We start from the raw sequence: 14534 nt of genomic DNA, 5'->3' as shown, positions 1-14534 counted from the left end.
CAGACATACTAATGGCCTGCAGAGAGATGTAGCTGCACTAAGCTGGGATATATATATATATATATATATATACTGATACTGCAGCTAGCAAAATCAACTGCCTGCCTGTAGTAAGAGAACACCACCAACCTTCTACAGGTAACTTTAGCTGAACACTGTGCAGAGGTCGCACTACACTAACGTGTAAATAATGTAGCTGCCTGCGGTAGTGATAGGATCAGGAAAACACCACCAATCTTCTACAGGTAGCTTTAGCTGAACACTGTGCAGAGGTCGCACTACACTAACGTGTAAATAATGTAGCTGCCTGCTGTAGTGATAGGATCAGGAAAACACCACCAACCTTCTACAGGTAGCTTTAGCTGAACACTGTGCAGAGGACGCACTACACTAACGTTAAAATCATGTAGCTGCCTGCGGTAGTGATAGGATCAGGAAAACACCACCAACTTTCTACAGGTAGCTTTAGCTGAACACTGTGCAGAGGTCGCACTACACTAACTTGTAGCTTTAGCTGAACACTGTGCACTACACTAACTTGTAGCTTTAGCTGAACACTGTGCAGAGGTTGCACTACACTAACTTGTAGCTTTAGCTGAACAATGTGCACTACACTAACTTGTAGCTTTAGCTGAACACTGTGCAGAGGTCGCACTACACTAACTTGTAGTTTTAGCTGAACACTGTGCAGAGGTCACACTACACTAACTTGTAGCTTTAGCTGAACACTGTGCAGAGGTCGCACTACACTAACTTGTAGCTTTAGCTGAACACTGTGCAGAGGACGCACTACACTAACTTGTAGCTTTAGCTGAACGCTGTGCAGAGGTCGCACTACACTAACTTGTAGCTTTACCTGAACACTGTGCACTACACTAACTTGTAGCTTTAGCTGAACACTGTGCAGAGGTCGCACTACACTAACTTGTAGCTTTAGCTGAACACTGTGCAGAGGACGCACTACACTAACTTATAGCTTTAGCTGAACACTGTGCAGAGGTCGCACTACACTAACTTGTAGCTTTAGCTGAAATCTGTGCAGAGGTCACACTACACTAACTTGTAGCTTTAGCTGAACACTGTGCAGAGGTCGCACTACACTAACTTGTAGCTTTAGCTGAACACTGTGCACTACACTAACTTGTAGCTTTAGCTGAACACTGTGCAGAGGTCGCACTACACTAACTTGTAGCTTTAGCTGAACACTGTGCACTACACTAACTTGTAGCTTTAGCTAAACACTGGGCAGAGGTCGCACTACACTAACTTGTAGCTTTAGCTGAACACTGTGCACTACACTAACTTGTAGCTTTAGCTGAACAATGTGCAGAGGATGCACTGCACTAACTTGTAGCTTTAGCTGAACACTGTGCAGAGGTTGCACTACACTAACTTGTAGCTTCAGCTGAACACTGTGCACTACACTAACTTGTAGCTTTAACTGAACACTGTGCAGAGGACGCACTACACTAACTGTAAATAGCGTAGCTGCCTGACTGTGGTACTAATAGGAGCAGAAGAACAACAGCAATTTTTTTCAGGTAGCTGTACTGTAACAACACCTGCCTGCCTGTCAGTGGGAAGATAATAACAGGAACGGATCTAGCTAACTAAATACAGTGTGTATATATATAAATATAAATATAAATATAAATATACAACACCTGGGATGCATATATATACACAATACACTGTAAGTGCAGCTAACTGACTGACTGTCCTGCCTAATCTATCTAACTTAAATCAATTGACACTGTCTCTCTGTCTCTGTCTCTCAACGCCAGAACACACACTACACAGGACCGCCGTGCAGGCGGCCTTATATAGTGTGGGGCGTGTACTAAACCCCCTGAGCCATAATTGGCCAAAGCCACCCTGGCTTTGGCCAATTACAGCTCTCTCTACAGACGGCACTGTGATTGGCCAAGCATGCTTGTCATAGTGCATGCTTGGCCAAATATCAGCCAGCAATGCACTGCGATGCCGCAGTGATTTATGGGCCGTGACGCACCACACGAATTTGGTGCGAACAGACCATATTGTTCGCAATTTAGTGAACGATCGAACAGCCGATGTTCGAGTCGAACATGAAGCTCATCCCTAGTCAGCAGGTTTCAGCAAGTGATTTTACCTACATACCTGCTTATCGGTTGTGTTCAATCACAAACAGAGTTCTGTGTTTACAAACACAGACTGCGATCTGGCTGTTTCTTCTCCCTGAAATCAATTGTGAGTTCAGGGAGAAAAAGCAATCAAGGCTGTGAGCAAAATCAGCACACATTACACTTGTTAGGAACATTGTTAACCCCTTGATTTCCCCTTGATGTTAACCCCTTTCCAGCCAGTGTCATTGGTACAATGTACTGTATTATCACCGATCACCATATTAGTGTCACTAGTGATGTCAGTGACAGTTAGTGTCCCTGCTAGCCAGTATCTATTAGTGCCAGATTGCCCACCACATTATCACAGTCACACCACCATTACTAGTATAGTGTCTATAGCTGCATAAATTCCTGTATATATACCATAGTTTGTAGACCCTATAACTTTCGCACAAACCAATTAATTACGGTATACACTTGTTGGGATTTTCTTTAACCAAAGACATGTAGCAGAATACATTTTGGCATAAATTTATGAAGAATTTTGATTTTATCGGATGTGTTTTATAACAGAAAATGGAAAATGTTCTTTTTTTTTTTCTAAATTTTTGGTCTCGTTTTGTTTATAGAACAAAAAAAAATTCAGGGGTGATCAAATACCACAAAAAGAAAGCTCTATTTCTGTGAAAAAAATATATCAATTTAATGTGGGTACAGTGTTGCATGACAGAGCAATTGCCAGTTAAAGTAGTACAGTGCTGAATGGCAAAAAATGCTTCTGGAGGTCAAGTGGTAAATAAAGGAAAATATGAAAAGGACTCTAAAGCTCCAGCTACTGGCTTGACAGAAGACTAATAATATTCATAGGCAGTTTTATATTTACCTGACAAACTAATATACCAATTCAATTTTTTCTGACCATGACTAATAAAGTATATACAAAAACAGCTACAGTATACATTCTTTTTTAACACCGTTAAGGTTTGTTTTTGACCAAAGCTCGTTTTTATAACTTACCAAAAGCATGTAGCTCTTCACGAGTCTTGTTCTCCAGAAGCTTGACAAGGTTAATGCTTCCTTGCTGGACAGAGATGTCGCTGGGATCAACACACGAAGAGCCAAGAGCCAGAACATAAAGGGCCACTTTCCCTGAGGTAAAGGACACATCTACAGAGAAAGAGAGAAGGCCAAAATGAATCACCCAGAAGACAACCAACCAAAGACTGGACAGCTGGCCATGTGACCAGAAGAATACGAAGGATGAGATCCACTCTTCAGTCACCATTTTCCCCATATGGGTAAAGAGGGCAAAAAACTAATTCTGTTAGTTTTAGAAATTGGGCCAATTGGGAAGATTCATCCTAGTGACCATTGTCACTTGGGCTAAAAGAGATGGTTGCATTTTACAGTTATCACCAGAACAGGAAGTGAAGGAAATCTTTCAATCTTTTAGGAACATTTGTTACAGTGAGGGGACTTATCCTGCACCAAAAGAAGAAGTAAGGGGAAATCTTCCATTTGGATCTAATTGAATCTAACATCTTTTGTCCTCAATGATGTCTACAAAACAAAAAGTAAAAATAGATCAGGTATTCTAGCCATTCCCTACTCTAAAACAAAAAAAAAATGTTTTGGCCTTACATATACAGTGCATCCGGAAAATATTTACTTTTACCACATTTTGTTATGTTACAACCTTATTCCAAAATGGATTAAATTCATTATTTTCCTCAAAATTCAATACCTCAAACAATACCCCATAATGACAACGGGAAAGAAGTTTGTTTGAAATATTTGCAAATTTATTAAAAATAAAAAATAAGAAACAAAAAAAAAATCACATGTACATAAGTATTCACACAAGAAGGAAGGAAGGGGGAAGCACCACCTAAGTGCAGTATCACAAGGGGTTTATTAAAAACAACAGTTAAAAACACAAGTAAGTTAAAAGGAAGGCTTATCGTAAACTGGTGAGTGCTTACTCCTGCATGGTCCGCCGGGTTAAGGTTCCCTAGGAAGCAGTGGAGGTGGAAGAAAGTTCCTGTGGTGTACAGGAAGTCCATGCCTGGAACGCCTGGAACACTCGGGCGGATGTGACGTGACCAATCAGCGGACAAGCCAGTTTACGATAAGCCTTCCTTCATCTTACTTGTGTTTTTAACTGTTGTTTTAATAAACCCCCTGTGATACTGCACTTACGTGGCGCTTCCCCCTTCCTTCCTTCTTGTGTTTGTTTGCAGAGTTGGCTCAACTCTGAGGATAGCAGCCCCACAGTGCATCACAAATTTGTGCCCGCAGCCTTTGCTCAATACTTTGTTGAAGCACTTATTTTTGGGCAGTTTCTCCAATTCTTCTTTGCAGGACCTCCCAATCTCCATCAGGTTGGATGGGGAGCGTCGGTGCGCAGCCATTTTCAGATATCTCCAGAGATGTTCAATCGGGTCAAGTCTGGGCCACTCAAGGACATTCACAGAGTTGTCCCATAGCCACTCCTTTGTTACCTTGGCTGTGTGCTTAGGGTCATTGTCCTGTTGGAAGATGAACCTCTTCCCCAGTCTGACTAGTCTCCCAGTTCCTGCTGCTGAAAAAACATCCCCACAGCATAATGCTGCCACCACCATGCTTCACTGTAGGGATGGTATTGGCCAGGTGATGAGCGGTGCCTGGTTTCCTCCAGACATGACACCTGTCATTAAGGCCAAAGAGTTCAATCCTTGTTTCATCAGACCAGTGAATTTTGTTTCTAATGGTCTAAGAGTCCTTCAGGTGCCTTTTGGCAAACTCCAGGTGGGCTGTCATGCGTCTTTTACTGAGGAGCGGCTTCCGTCTGGCCACTCTACCATACAGGCCTGATTGGTGGAGTACTGCAGAGATGGTTGTTCTTCTGGAAGGTTCTCTCTCTACAGAGAAATGCTGGAGCTCTGTCAGAGTGACCATTGGGTTCTTGGTCACCTCCCAGGCCAAGGCCCTTCTCCCCTGATTCTCAGTTTGGCCGGGAAGCCCACCCTAGAAAGAGTCCTGGTGGTTCTAAACTTCTTCCATTTATGGATGATGGAGGCCGCAGAAATTTTTCTGTAACCTTCCCCAGATCTGTGCCTCGATACAATCCTGTCTCTGAAGTCTACAGGCAATTCCTTGGACTTCATGGCTTGGTTTGTGCTCTGACATGCACTAATAACTGTGGTACCTTATCTATTAACTGTGGGACCTTATTTAGACAGGTGTGTGCCTTTCCAAATCATGTCCAATCAACTGACTTTACCACAGATGGACTCCAATCAAGTTGTAGAAACATCTCACGTTGATCAGTGAAAACAGGATGCACCTGAGCTCAATTTTGAGCATCGTGGTAAAGGCTGTGAATACTTATATACATGTGATTTTTTTTTGTTCTTTATTTTCAATAAATTTGCCAAGATTTCAAATAATTTTTATTCACGTTGTCATTATGGGGTATCGTTTGTAGGATTTTGAGGAAAATTATGAAATAAATCAATTTTGGAACAAGGCTGTAACATAACAAATTGTGGAAAAAGTGAAGTGCTGTGAATACTTTCCAGGATGCACTGTACTTTAGGTAAGAAGGGTCCAAGCTTTGATGGGAAAATTATGTGATGCAGCAAGCTTCGAGTATAGAAACTAGGAAACAGTCATTTACAATTAAGAGGTATGGCAGGTCTTAGAGGCAGGCCGCAATGAGGGCTGCAATGAAAAATGTTACGTGGAGGGTAGGTGAAAAGCTCAATAGAGGCATGTGGTTGTTATGGACAACGGTAACACCTTTATACTTTTAATTTTTTAATAGATGCAGCAATAATTTAAAAAATATATATTTTTTCCAGGTATCAATTTATTTTATAGAGATATATAAACTTGGGGAGTGTTCTTTACAATGCCTCTCTTGCCATTGGGGCAGGAAGTATGGGGAACTAAAAGCAATTATAGAGGTTCCTCTGACAAGTTATATAACTACAGACTTTTTAAAATATATTTTATGTGATTCTGCATCTTCGGTTCTTTTCTCTGGGTGCTATGTGATTAGTTATATATTTAATAAAAGTGATATTCCATATTTTATAATTAAATTATATAAAAGTTATATAATCTCATAGAAAAAAATCAAGCTAGTGAGAGGAAAGTCTTTAATGTCTGCATTACATAAGGGAATTTGAGGGAACAATTCTAAAATTGAACTCCATGCACAAAAAAAAAATATCATTAGATTCAATAGACAAACAGGATATAAATCTACTCTGTGAGCAGCAGATGCTTAAACCCCAGATATTACTTTGTTAAAGTAGTAGTGACATCATCACTGCACTGCACATGTCTGTGCAGAGCAGAACTGTGGGAGGAGCCCAGCAGGTTCCGCCCACTACAGGCTACCTATGGAAAACTACAGGAGGGGGCGGAGACAAGACCAGTCATCCTGCACAAGAAGAGAGCGCAAGAGTGACTGGTCTTCATTACAGGAAGCTCCTGCGCAGAGGAAAAGTTTCACAGTGCATTACTGAATAGACATGGAGGAATGATCAGGGTTTAAGTAAGAATACACATTATATTTGTAACTAAACCAAATCTATTCAAAGACTAAGTAGGAACAGCGATATGTCTCCTCCCCCAGTCAGTCCCATCCCCTCACAGTTAGAAACACTCACGAGGGAACATGTTTAACCCCTCGATCACCCCCTAGTGTTAACCCCTTCCCTGCCAGTGACATTTACACAGTAATCAGTGCATTTTTATAACACTGATCGCTGTATAAATGTCAATGGTCCCAAAAATGTGTCAAAAGTGTCTGATCTGTCCGCTGCAATGTCGCAGTCCCTCTAAAAATCTCAGATCGCTGCCATTACTAGTGGAAAAAAAATAATAATAAAAATGCCATAAATCTATTCCCTATTTTGTAGACGCTAAAACGTTTGCGCGAACCAATCAATATACACTTATTGCAATTTTTTCCCAAAAATATGTAGAAGAAAATATATCGGCCTAAACTGATGAAGAAATGTATTTTTTTGCATTTTTTGGGGGATATTTATTACAGCAAAAAGTATAAAATATTGTTTTTTTTTCAAAATTGTCGCTCTTTTTTTGTTTATAGCACAAAAAATTAAAAACCGCAGAGGTGATCAAATACCACCAAAAGAAAGCTCTATTTGTGGGGAAAAAAAATATGTAAATTTTATTTTGGGTACAATGTCGCCTGACCGCGCAATTGTCAGTTAAACCGACCCAGTGCTGTATCGCAAAAAATGGCCTGGTCATTAAGGGGTAAATCCTTCCAGGGCTGAAGTGGTTAAAGTGCATTGACCACTGGTGAAGAAGGTGTTTCATAAACCCCGAAAATTCATTGAAACAAAAATGGAAAGCGCCACACCACTGCCAAGAGGTCCAGATACAACTTTATAACAATAAAAGACAATCCAAAAAGTATTTAATGGCGATCCAAGAATGCCCCTTCTTTAGGGCTAGAAAAGACATAAGGACACCTCCATATCAATCCGATATCAATACAATATCCCCTCCTTGGGGTCGTATTAAAAACCAAATACTCAATGGCCAAGTATAAAAATTTATGTGAGGATAACATTCAATAGATAATCACTATACAAGAACCTCAGACAAATGTGAGAATGTGGATGATAAAGCATACCATTTCAGTTAATCAATTGGATTAAAAAATAGTAATAAAAAAATATTATTAAATAATAATAAAATAATTCTGACTAAAATATGGACCTAATGAGGGTAAAAAAAAATATATCCAAAAACGGATATATATGTATGCTGGAGTTATACACATATCAGTTTTTGGATATAGTTTTTTTAGTCAAATGATTTTTATAGATTTCTTTTTGCAAGTTACATATAAAAATAAAGAAAACAGAAACAATGAAATCGAAAGAATACTATTCCAGAATCACATTCCATTCCGACACATAGTTGGTGAGGTTGAAAAAAGACACAAGTCCATCAAGTCCAACCTAAGTGTGTGATTATATGTCAGTAGGCAGGGCTGTCTTTAGCGCAGGGCAAACGGGGCAGCTGCCCAGGGCCCTGTCATTGCTTAGAGCCCAAAGCAGAGCTGCCCGTTAACCCTGCGTGCTGCCCGCAAATCTGCGCTGAATGATGTGATGTCAGCTGCAGCGGCTCGCACGGCGCCCACAGTGCCAGTGCCTTTTTTTTTTTTTCATTTGAGGAGTGGGACGCGGGTGGGCGGGGCCTTAAGCTCCACTGACGCTCTGGCCCCGCCCCTTGCTATGCATGCTGACAGTGCTGTGTTAGCAGTGATCTGACTCGGAGGAGCGGAGGAGCGGAGAAGCGGAGGAGGAGTGAGACAGGGCCCTGGGCAGCGCGGAGTGGAGAGTGCATTGAAGCCTGGTGAAGTGGAAAAACTAAGCAGCAGTGTGGAGAATTTAGCTGAGCTTTCCACGACCAGGTAAGGTCTTTTCTCCTCCCCTGGCTCCAGCTCCCCCTATCCCCAACACCATGCCATGTCTTGTGTAATGAAAGAAAGTTAAAAAAAACTGAGCAGATCTGCAGTCCACTGTCCAGTGAGGCCTCAGAGGAGAGCACACAGCATGATTTACAGGCACATGGCATATTGTATTTAGGCTGCTTTCACACTGAAAGCACCCCGGCATTGGTGGTAAAACGCCACTATTTTTAGTGGCGATTTACCGTTGTTTTTGTGGCGCTTTTCGGCCTCTAGCGGGGCACTTTAAACCCCTGCTAGCGGCCGAAAAAGGATTAAAAGCACCTGCAAATCGCCGCTACGGCGGCGCTTTGCTGGCGGTTCAGTGGCGCTGCCCATTGATTTCAATGGGCAGGGGCGCTTTAGGAGTGGTGAGTTCGCCTTTCCTAATGCGCTCCAAAGAAGCTGCTGGCAGGACTTTTTCTGATGCCCTGCCAGCGCACCACTCCAGTGTGAAAGCCCTCGGGGCTTTCACACTGGAGTGAATGGAGCCGCTATTTCAGGGCACTTTGCAGGCACTATTTTTAGCGCTATAGCGCCTGCAAAGCACCTCGGTGTGAACTGCTTGATGGGCTTATTTTGGGCCTAGCTGGTTCACATGTATGTGTTTTGGTGGCCCACATTTGCGCAGGAACAGTGCCCATTCATTTGAATGGACTGCCATGTCTGCGTTTCCTGCAAAAAAAAGGTGCATACAGCATTTAATAGGCTGCACACACCTATGCACATCAAGCAATGAAATACAGCACTGTCTGTTCATTCTACTTTTGCACCATTTGACTTACCTGCAGTTCCTGCTCCAGCAAACTTGCTGCATTTTTAGATGTTTAGGCCACGCTTTTAAAAACACAGTACGTTTGTGTGCGCAGAAACTGCAGGTAAGTGGCATGGTGCAAAAGCCGAATGAATTTCAAGGCCACTGCATTTTTAAAATGCTGCATGCACCTTTTTTTCTGCAGGAAACGCAGGCATGGCAGCCCATTCAAATGAATGGGCTGCTGTGCCTGCGCAAATGTGGGCCGCCAAAACACATACATGTGAATGTGTGATGTGACAATGGCTGCAATGTAATCGGGGTGCTGTGATGTGTAAAGGGGCACTATGACATGAACAGGCATGTACTGGCCATCAGGACTACCGGTAGTTTCCCGGTGGGCCGATGGCTCAGTGGGCCGGTTCCAGCGTCCGCATAATTTGCCTATTACATCGTTTCTTAACTGGGGTTTCCCAGTTGTTCTGCGGTGAGGTCCGCGGCAATGTACCCCAATGTACTCTGATGTGCCCCATGTGCTTTGATGTGCCCCAATGTACCCTGATATGCCCCATGTGCCCCAATGTACACTGATGTGTCCTGATGTGCTATGTGCCCCATGCCCTGATGTGCCCCATGCCCTGATGTGCCCCATGCCCTGATGTGGTTTGTGCCCCGTGCCCTGATGTGCTGTGCCCCAATGTCGTGTGCCCTGATGTATTGTGACCTGTGCCCTGATGTCCTGTACTGTACCCTGATGTCCTGTACCCTGATGTACTGTGCCCTGATGTACTGTGCCCTGATGTACTGTGCCCTAATGTACTGTGCCCTGATGTGCTGTGTCCTGATGTGCCCTGTACGCTGATGTGCTGGGCTCTGTACCCTGATGTGCTATACTCTGATGTGCTGTACCCTGTACCCTGATGTGCTGTACCCTGTACCCTGATGTGCTGTGCCCTGATGTGCTATACCCTGATGTGCTGTACCCTGTACCCTGATGTGCTGTACCCTGTACCCTGATGTGCTGGGCTCTGTACCCTGATGTGCTGTACCCTGTGCCCTGATGTGCTGGCCTCTGTACCCTGATTTGCTGTACCCTGTGCCCTGATGTGCTGGGTTCTGTACCCTGATGTGCTGTACCCTGTGCCCTGATGTGCTGGGTTCCGTACCCTGTGTGCTGTACCCTGTACCCTGATGAGCTGTGCCCTGATGTGCTATACCCTGATGTGCTGTACCCTGTACCCTGATGTGCTGCACCCTGTACCCTGATGTGCTGGGCTCTGTACCCTGATGTGCTGTACCCTGTGCCCTGATGTGCTGTACCCTGTACCCTGATGTGCTGGGCTCTGTACCCTGATGTGCTGGGCTCTGTACCCTGATGTGCTGTACCCTGTGCCCTGATGTGCTGTACCCTGTACCCTGATGTGCTGGGCTCTGTACCCTGATGTGCTGTACCCTGTACCCTGATGTGCTGGGCTCTGTACCCTGATGTGCTGGGCTCTGTACCCTGATGTGCTGTACCCTGTGCCCTGATGTGCTGTACCCTGTACCCTGATGTGCTGGGCTCTGTACCCTGATGTGCTGTACCCTGTGCCCTGATGTGCTGGCCTCTGTACCCTGATGTGCTGTACCCTGTGCCCTGATGTGCTGGGTTCTGTACCCTGATGTTCTGTACCCTGTGCCCTGATGTGCTGGGCTCTGTACCCTGATGTGCTGTACCCTGTGCCCTGATGTGCTGGGCTCTGTACCCTGATGTGCTGTGCCCTGATGTGCTGTGTCATGATGTTCTGTGTCCTGTGCCCTGATGTGCTGTCCCCTGATGTGTTATGCCCTGGGCCGGTCTGGATGAAGTCCAGGGCCACATTTTTGTCCCAGTCCAGCCCTGGACATGAAGGGGACTCTAATGTAACAGGGGATTTGTAAAGGGGCACTATAATGTGGAAATGTCTGCAATGTAATGGGGCGCTGTGATGTGAAGAGGCTGCAATGTAATGGGGCGCTGTGATGTGAAGAGGCTGCAATGTAATGGGGCGCTGTGATGTGAAGAGGCTGCAATGTAATGGGGCGCTGTGATGTGAAGAGGCTGCAATGTAATGGGGCGCTGTGATGTGAAGAGGCTGTAATGTAATGGGGCGCTGTGATGTGAAGAGGCTGTAATGTAATGGGGCGCTGTGATGTGAAGAGGCTGTAATGTAATGGGGCGCTGTGATGTGAAGAGGTTGCAATGTAATGGGGCGCTGTGATGTGAAGAGGCTGCAATGTAATGGGGCGCTGTGATGTGATGAGGCTGCAATGTAATGGGGGCTGTGATGTGAAGAGGCTGCAATGTAATGGGGGGCTGTGATATGACCAGGCTGCAATGTAATGGGGCGCTGTGATATGAAGAGGCTGCAATGTAATGGGGCGCTGTGATATGACGAGGCTGTAATGTAATGGGGCGCTGTGATATGACGAGGCTGTAATGTAATGGGGCACTGTGATATGAAGAGGCTGCAATATAATAGGGGGCTGTGATATGAAGAGGCTGCAATGTAATGGGGCGCTGTGATATGAAGAGGCTGCAATGTAATGGGGCGCTGTGATGTGAAGAGGCTGTAATGTAATGGGGCGCTGTGATGTGATGAGGCTGCAATGTAATGGGGGCTGTGATGTGAAGAGGCTGCAATGTAATGGGGGGCTGTGATATGACCAGGCTGCAATGTAATGGGGCGCTGTGATATGAAGAGGCTGCAATGTAATGGGGCGCTGTGATATGACGAGGCTGTAATGTAATGGGGCGCTGTGATATGACGAGGCTGTAATGTAATGGGGCACTGTGATATGAAGAGGCTGCAATATAATAGGGGGCTGTGATATGAAGAGGCTGCAATGTAATGGGGGGCTGTGATATGAAGAGGCTGCAATGTAATGGGGCGCTGTGATATGAAGAGGCTGCAATGTAATGGGGCGCTGTGATGTGAAGAGGCTGTAATGTAATGGGGGCTGTGATATGACGAGGCTGCAATGTAATGGGGCGCTGTGATATGACGAGGCTGCAATGTAATGGGGGCTGTGATATGAAGAGGCTGCAATGTAATGGGGGGCTGTGATGTGAAGAGGCTGTAATGTAATGGGGGCTGTGATGTGAAGAGGCTGCAATATAATGGGGGGCTGTGATATGACGAGGCTGCAATGTAATGGGGCGCTGTGATATGAAGAGGCTGCAATGTAATGGGGCGCTGTGATGTGAAGAGGCTGCAATGTAATGGGGTGCTGTGATGTGATGAGGCTGCAATGTAATGGGGCGCTGTGATGTGAAGAGGCTGTAATGTAATGGGGCACTGTGATGTGAAGAGGCTGCAATGTAATGGGGCGCTGTGATGTGATGAGGCTGCAATGTAATGGGGCGCTGTGATATGAAGAGGCTGCAATGTAATGGGGCGCTGTGATGTGAAGAGGCTGCAATGTAATGGGGTGCTGTGATGTGAAGAGGCTGCAATGTAATGGGGGCTGTGATATGAAGAGGCTGCAATGTAATGGGGCGCTGTGATGTGATGAGGCTGCAATGTAATGGGGCGCTGTGATGTGAAGAGGCTGTAATGTAATGGGGCGCTGTGATGTGAAGAGGCTGTAATGTAATGGGGCGCTGTGATGTGAAGAGGCTGTAATGTAATGGGGCGCTGTGATGTGAAGAGGCTGTAATGTAATGGGGGCTGTGATGTGAAGAGGCTGTAATGTAATGGGGGGCAGCGATATGACGAGGCTGTAATGTAATGGGGCGCTGTGATATGAAGAGGCTGCAATGTAATGGGGGGCTGTGATGTGAAGAGGCTGCAATGTAATGGGGGGCTGTGATATGACGAGGCTATAATGTAATGGGGCACTGTGATGTGATGAGGCTGCAATGTAATGGGGCGCTGTGATGTGAAGAGGCTGCAATGTAATGGGGGCTGTGATATGACGAGGCTGTAATGCAATGGGGCGCTGTGATGTGATGAGTCTGCAATGTAATGGGGCGCTGTGATATGAAGAGGCTGTAATGTAATGGGGCACTGTGATATGAAGAGGCTGCAATGTAATGGGGCGCTGTGATATGAAGAGGCTGTAATGTAATGGGGCACTGTGATATGAAGAGGCTGTAATGTAATGGGGCACTGTGATATGAAGAGGCTGCAATGTAATGGGGTGCTGTGACATGAAAAGGAACTGAGGACACCTTGGGACTGCTGTGAAGGGGGTCTGCGAATGTGATGTAAACACTGCTGAGATGTTATGGTACAAACATGATATTCAGATCTCTGACTAATAAATATTTTAACAACTGGACCTCCATAAATTTTAATTCAAGACCCCTGGTATATACATTATATTCTTAACCAAAAAAAAATCATTCTCTTGCTCTCAGCTGCCTCCAGATCTCCCTTTTGTGAATGCTATGATCTGACTTTCTGTTAGAGGATGTATGAGTTCCTTCTTCATGGTTCTACTGTACTATGTGAAGGAATGTAACCACCCTCTTTTGCTCACTCCTAAGATGGACTATTGGATGGGTAATGTGCATAGAGCAGTGTACATGACTGGAACATGAGGGGGAAAAAAGAGTGGTTTGGGAGTCTGGCATTTTACTACTGAACGCTACAACATATAAGCATTTATTATAAGGTAATAAGAGACTAATTTATTTTTATAATGCAGGTGTCAGTCACATCTATTTTTTGAAGAGCCTATAAGCCCTCAATATGTCAAAATCTCTGAGTGGTGCACAGAAGCGAAAGAAGAAACAGGAGTTGGAGGAAAAACTATGCAGAATACCAAGAATTACTGGTTTTCTTATACCTAGAAGTGGATCTTCTGAGGAACCTGCTGGTACATCTTCTCAGGAAGTGATTCCTGCTCAAAGTACCTCTGACATAGTCTCTGAATCTGATGCAGTAGTGTCTTCTGATCCACTAACGCCACTAGAAACAACACCAGTGCCCATGGAGGTGGAGAAACCAGGCCTTTTCCAAAATACTGGTTTGTTGCCTAGCCTCCATACTGTGGAGCCTACTGTGGAAGCATTTGATATAGTGCCTGAATTTGTGGAACAGTCAGGTTTCATGACTGACATTGGTTTGTGGCCCAACATATCTACTATTGAGATGCGGGAGTACTGGTCAAAAAATGGAAATGTGTCAGTGAAAAAGCCTCTGGAACAACTGAAGAAAGAAGGTTTTGCAAC

The 14534-nt window shown here is 44.6% G+C and overlaps 1 protein-coding gene across 3 annotated transcripts in view; it reads right to left on the bottom strand.

Annotated features, from left to right (window-relative positions):
• Positions 1-14534, bottom strand: part of LOC141106408 (cobalamin binding intrinsic factor-like) — a 224118-nt gene that overhangs the window by 85784 nt on the left and 123800 nt on the right. For all 3 annotated transcript variants that reach the window (XM_073597175.1, XM_073597174.1, XM_073597173.1), the window contains one exon: positions 3123-3272. In XM_073597175.1, the coding sequence (XP_073453276.1) occupies positions 3123-3272 (150 nt within the window). The remainder of the gene's footprint in view (positions 1-3122; positions 3273-14534) is intronic.

This window comes from Aquarana catesbeiana, linkage group LG08 (assembly GCF_042186555.1).
Source record: "Aquarana catesbeiana isolate 2022-GZ linkage group LG08, ASM4218655v1, whole genome shotgun sequence".
In the NCBI taxonomy this organism is placed as follows: Eukaryota; Metazoa; Chordata; class Amphibia; order Anura; family Ranidae; genus Aquarana; species Aquarana catesbeiana.
Note: the sequence above shows the minus strand (reverse complement) of the source record. Positions and strands in the feature narration are given on the sequence as shown.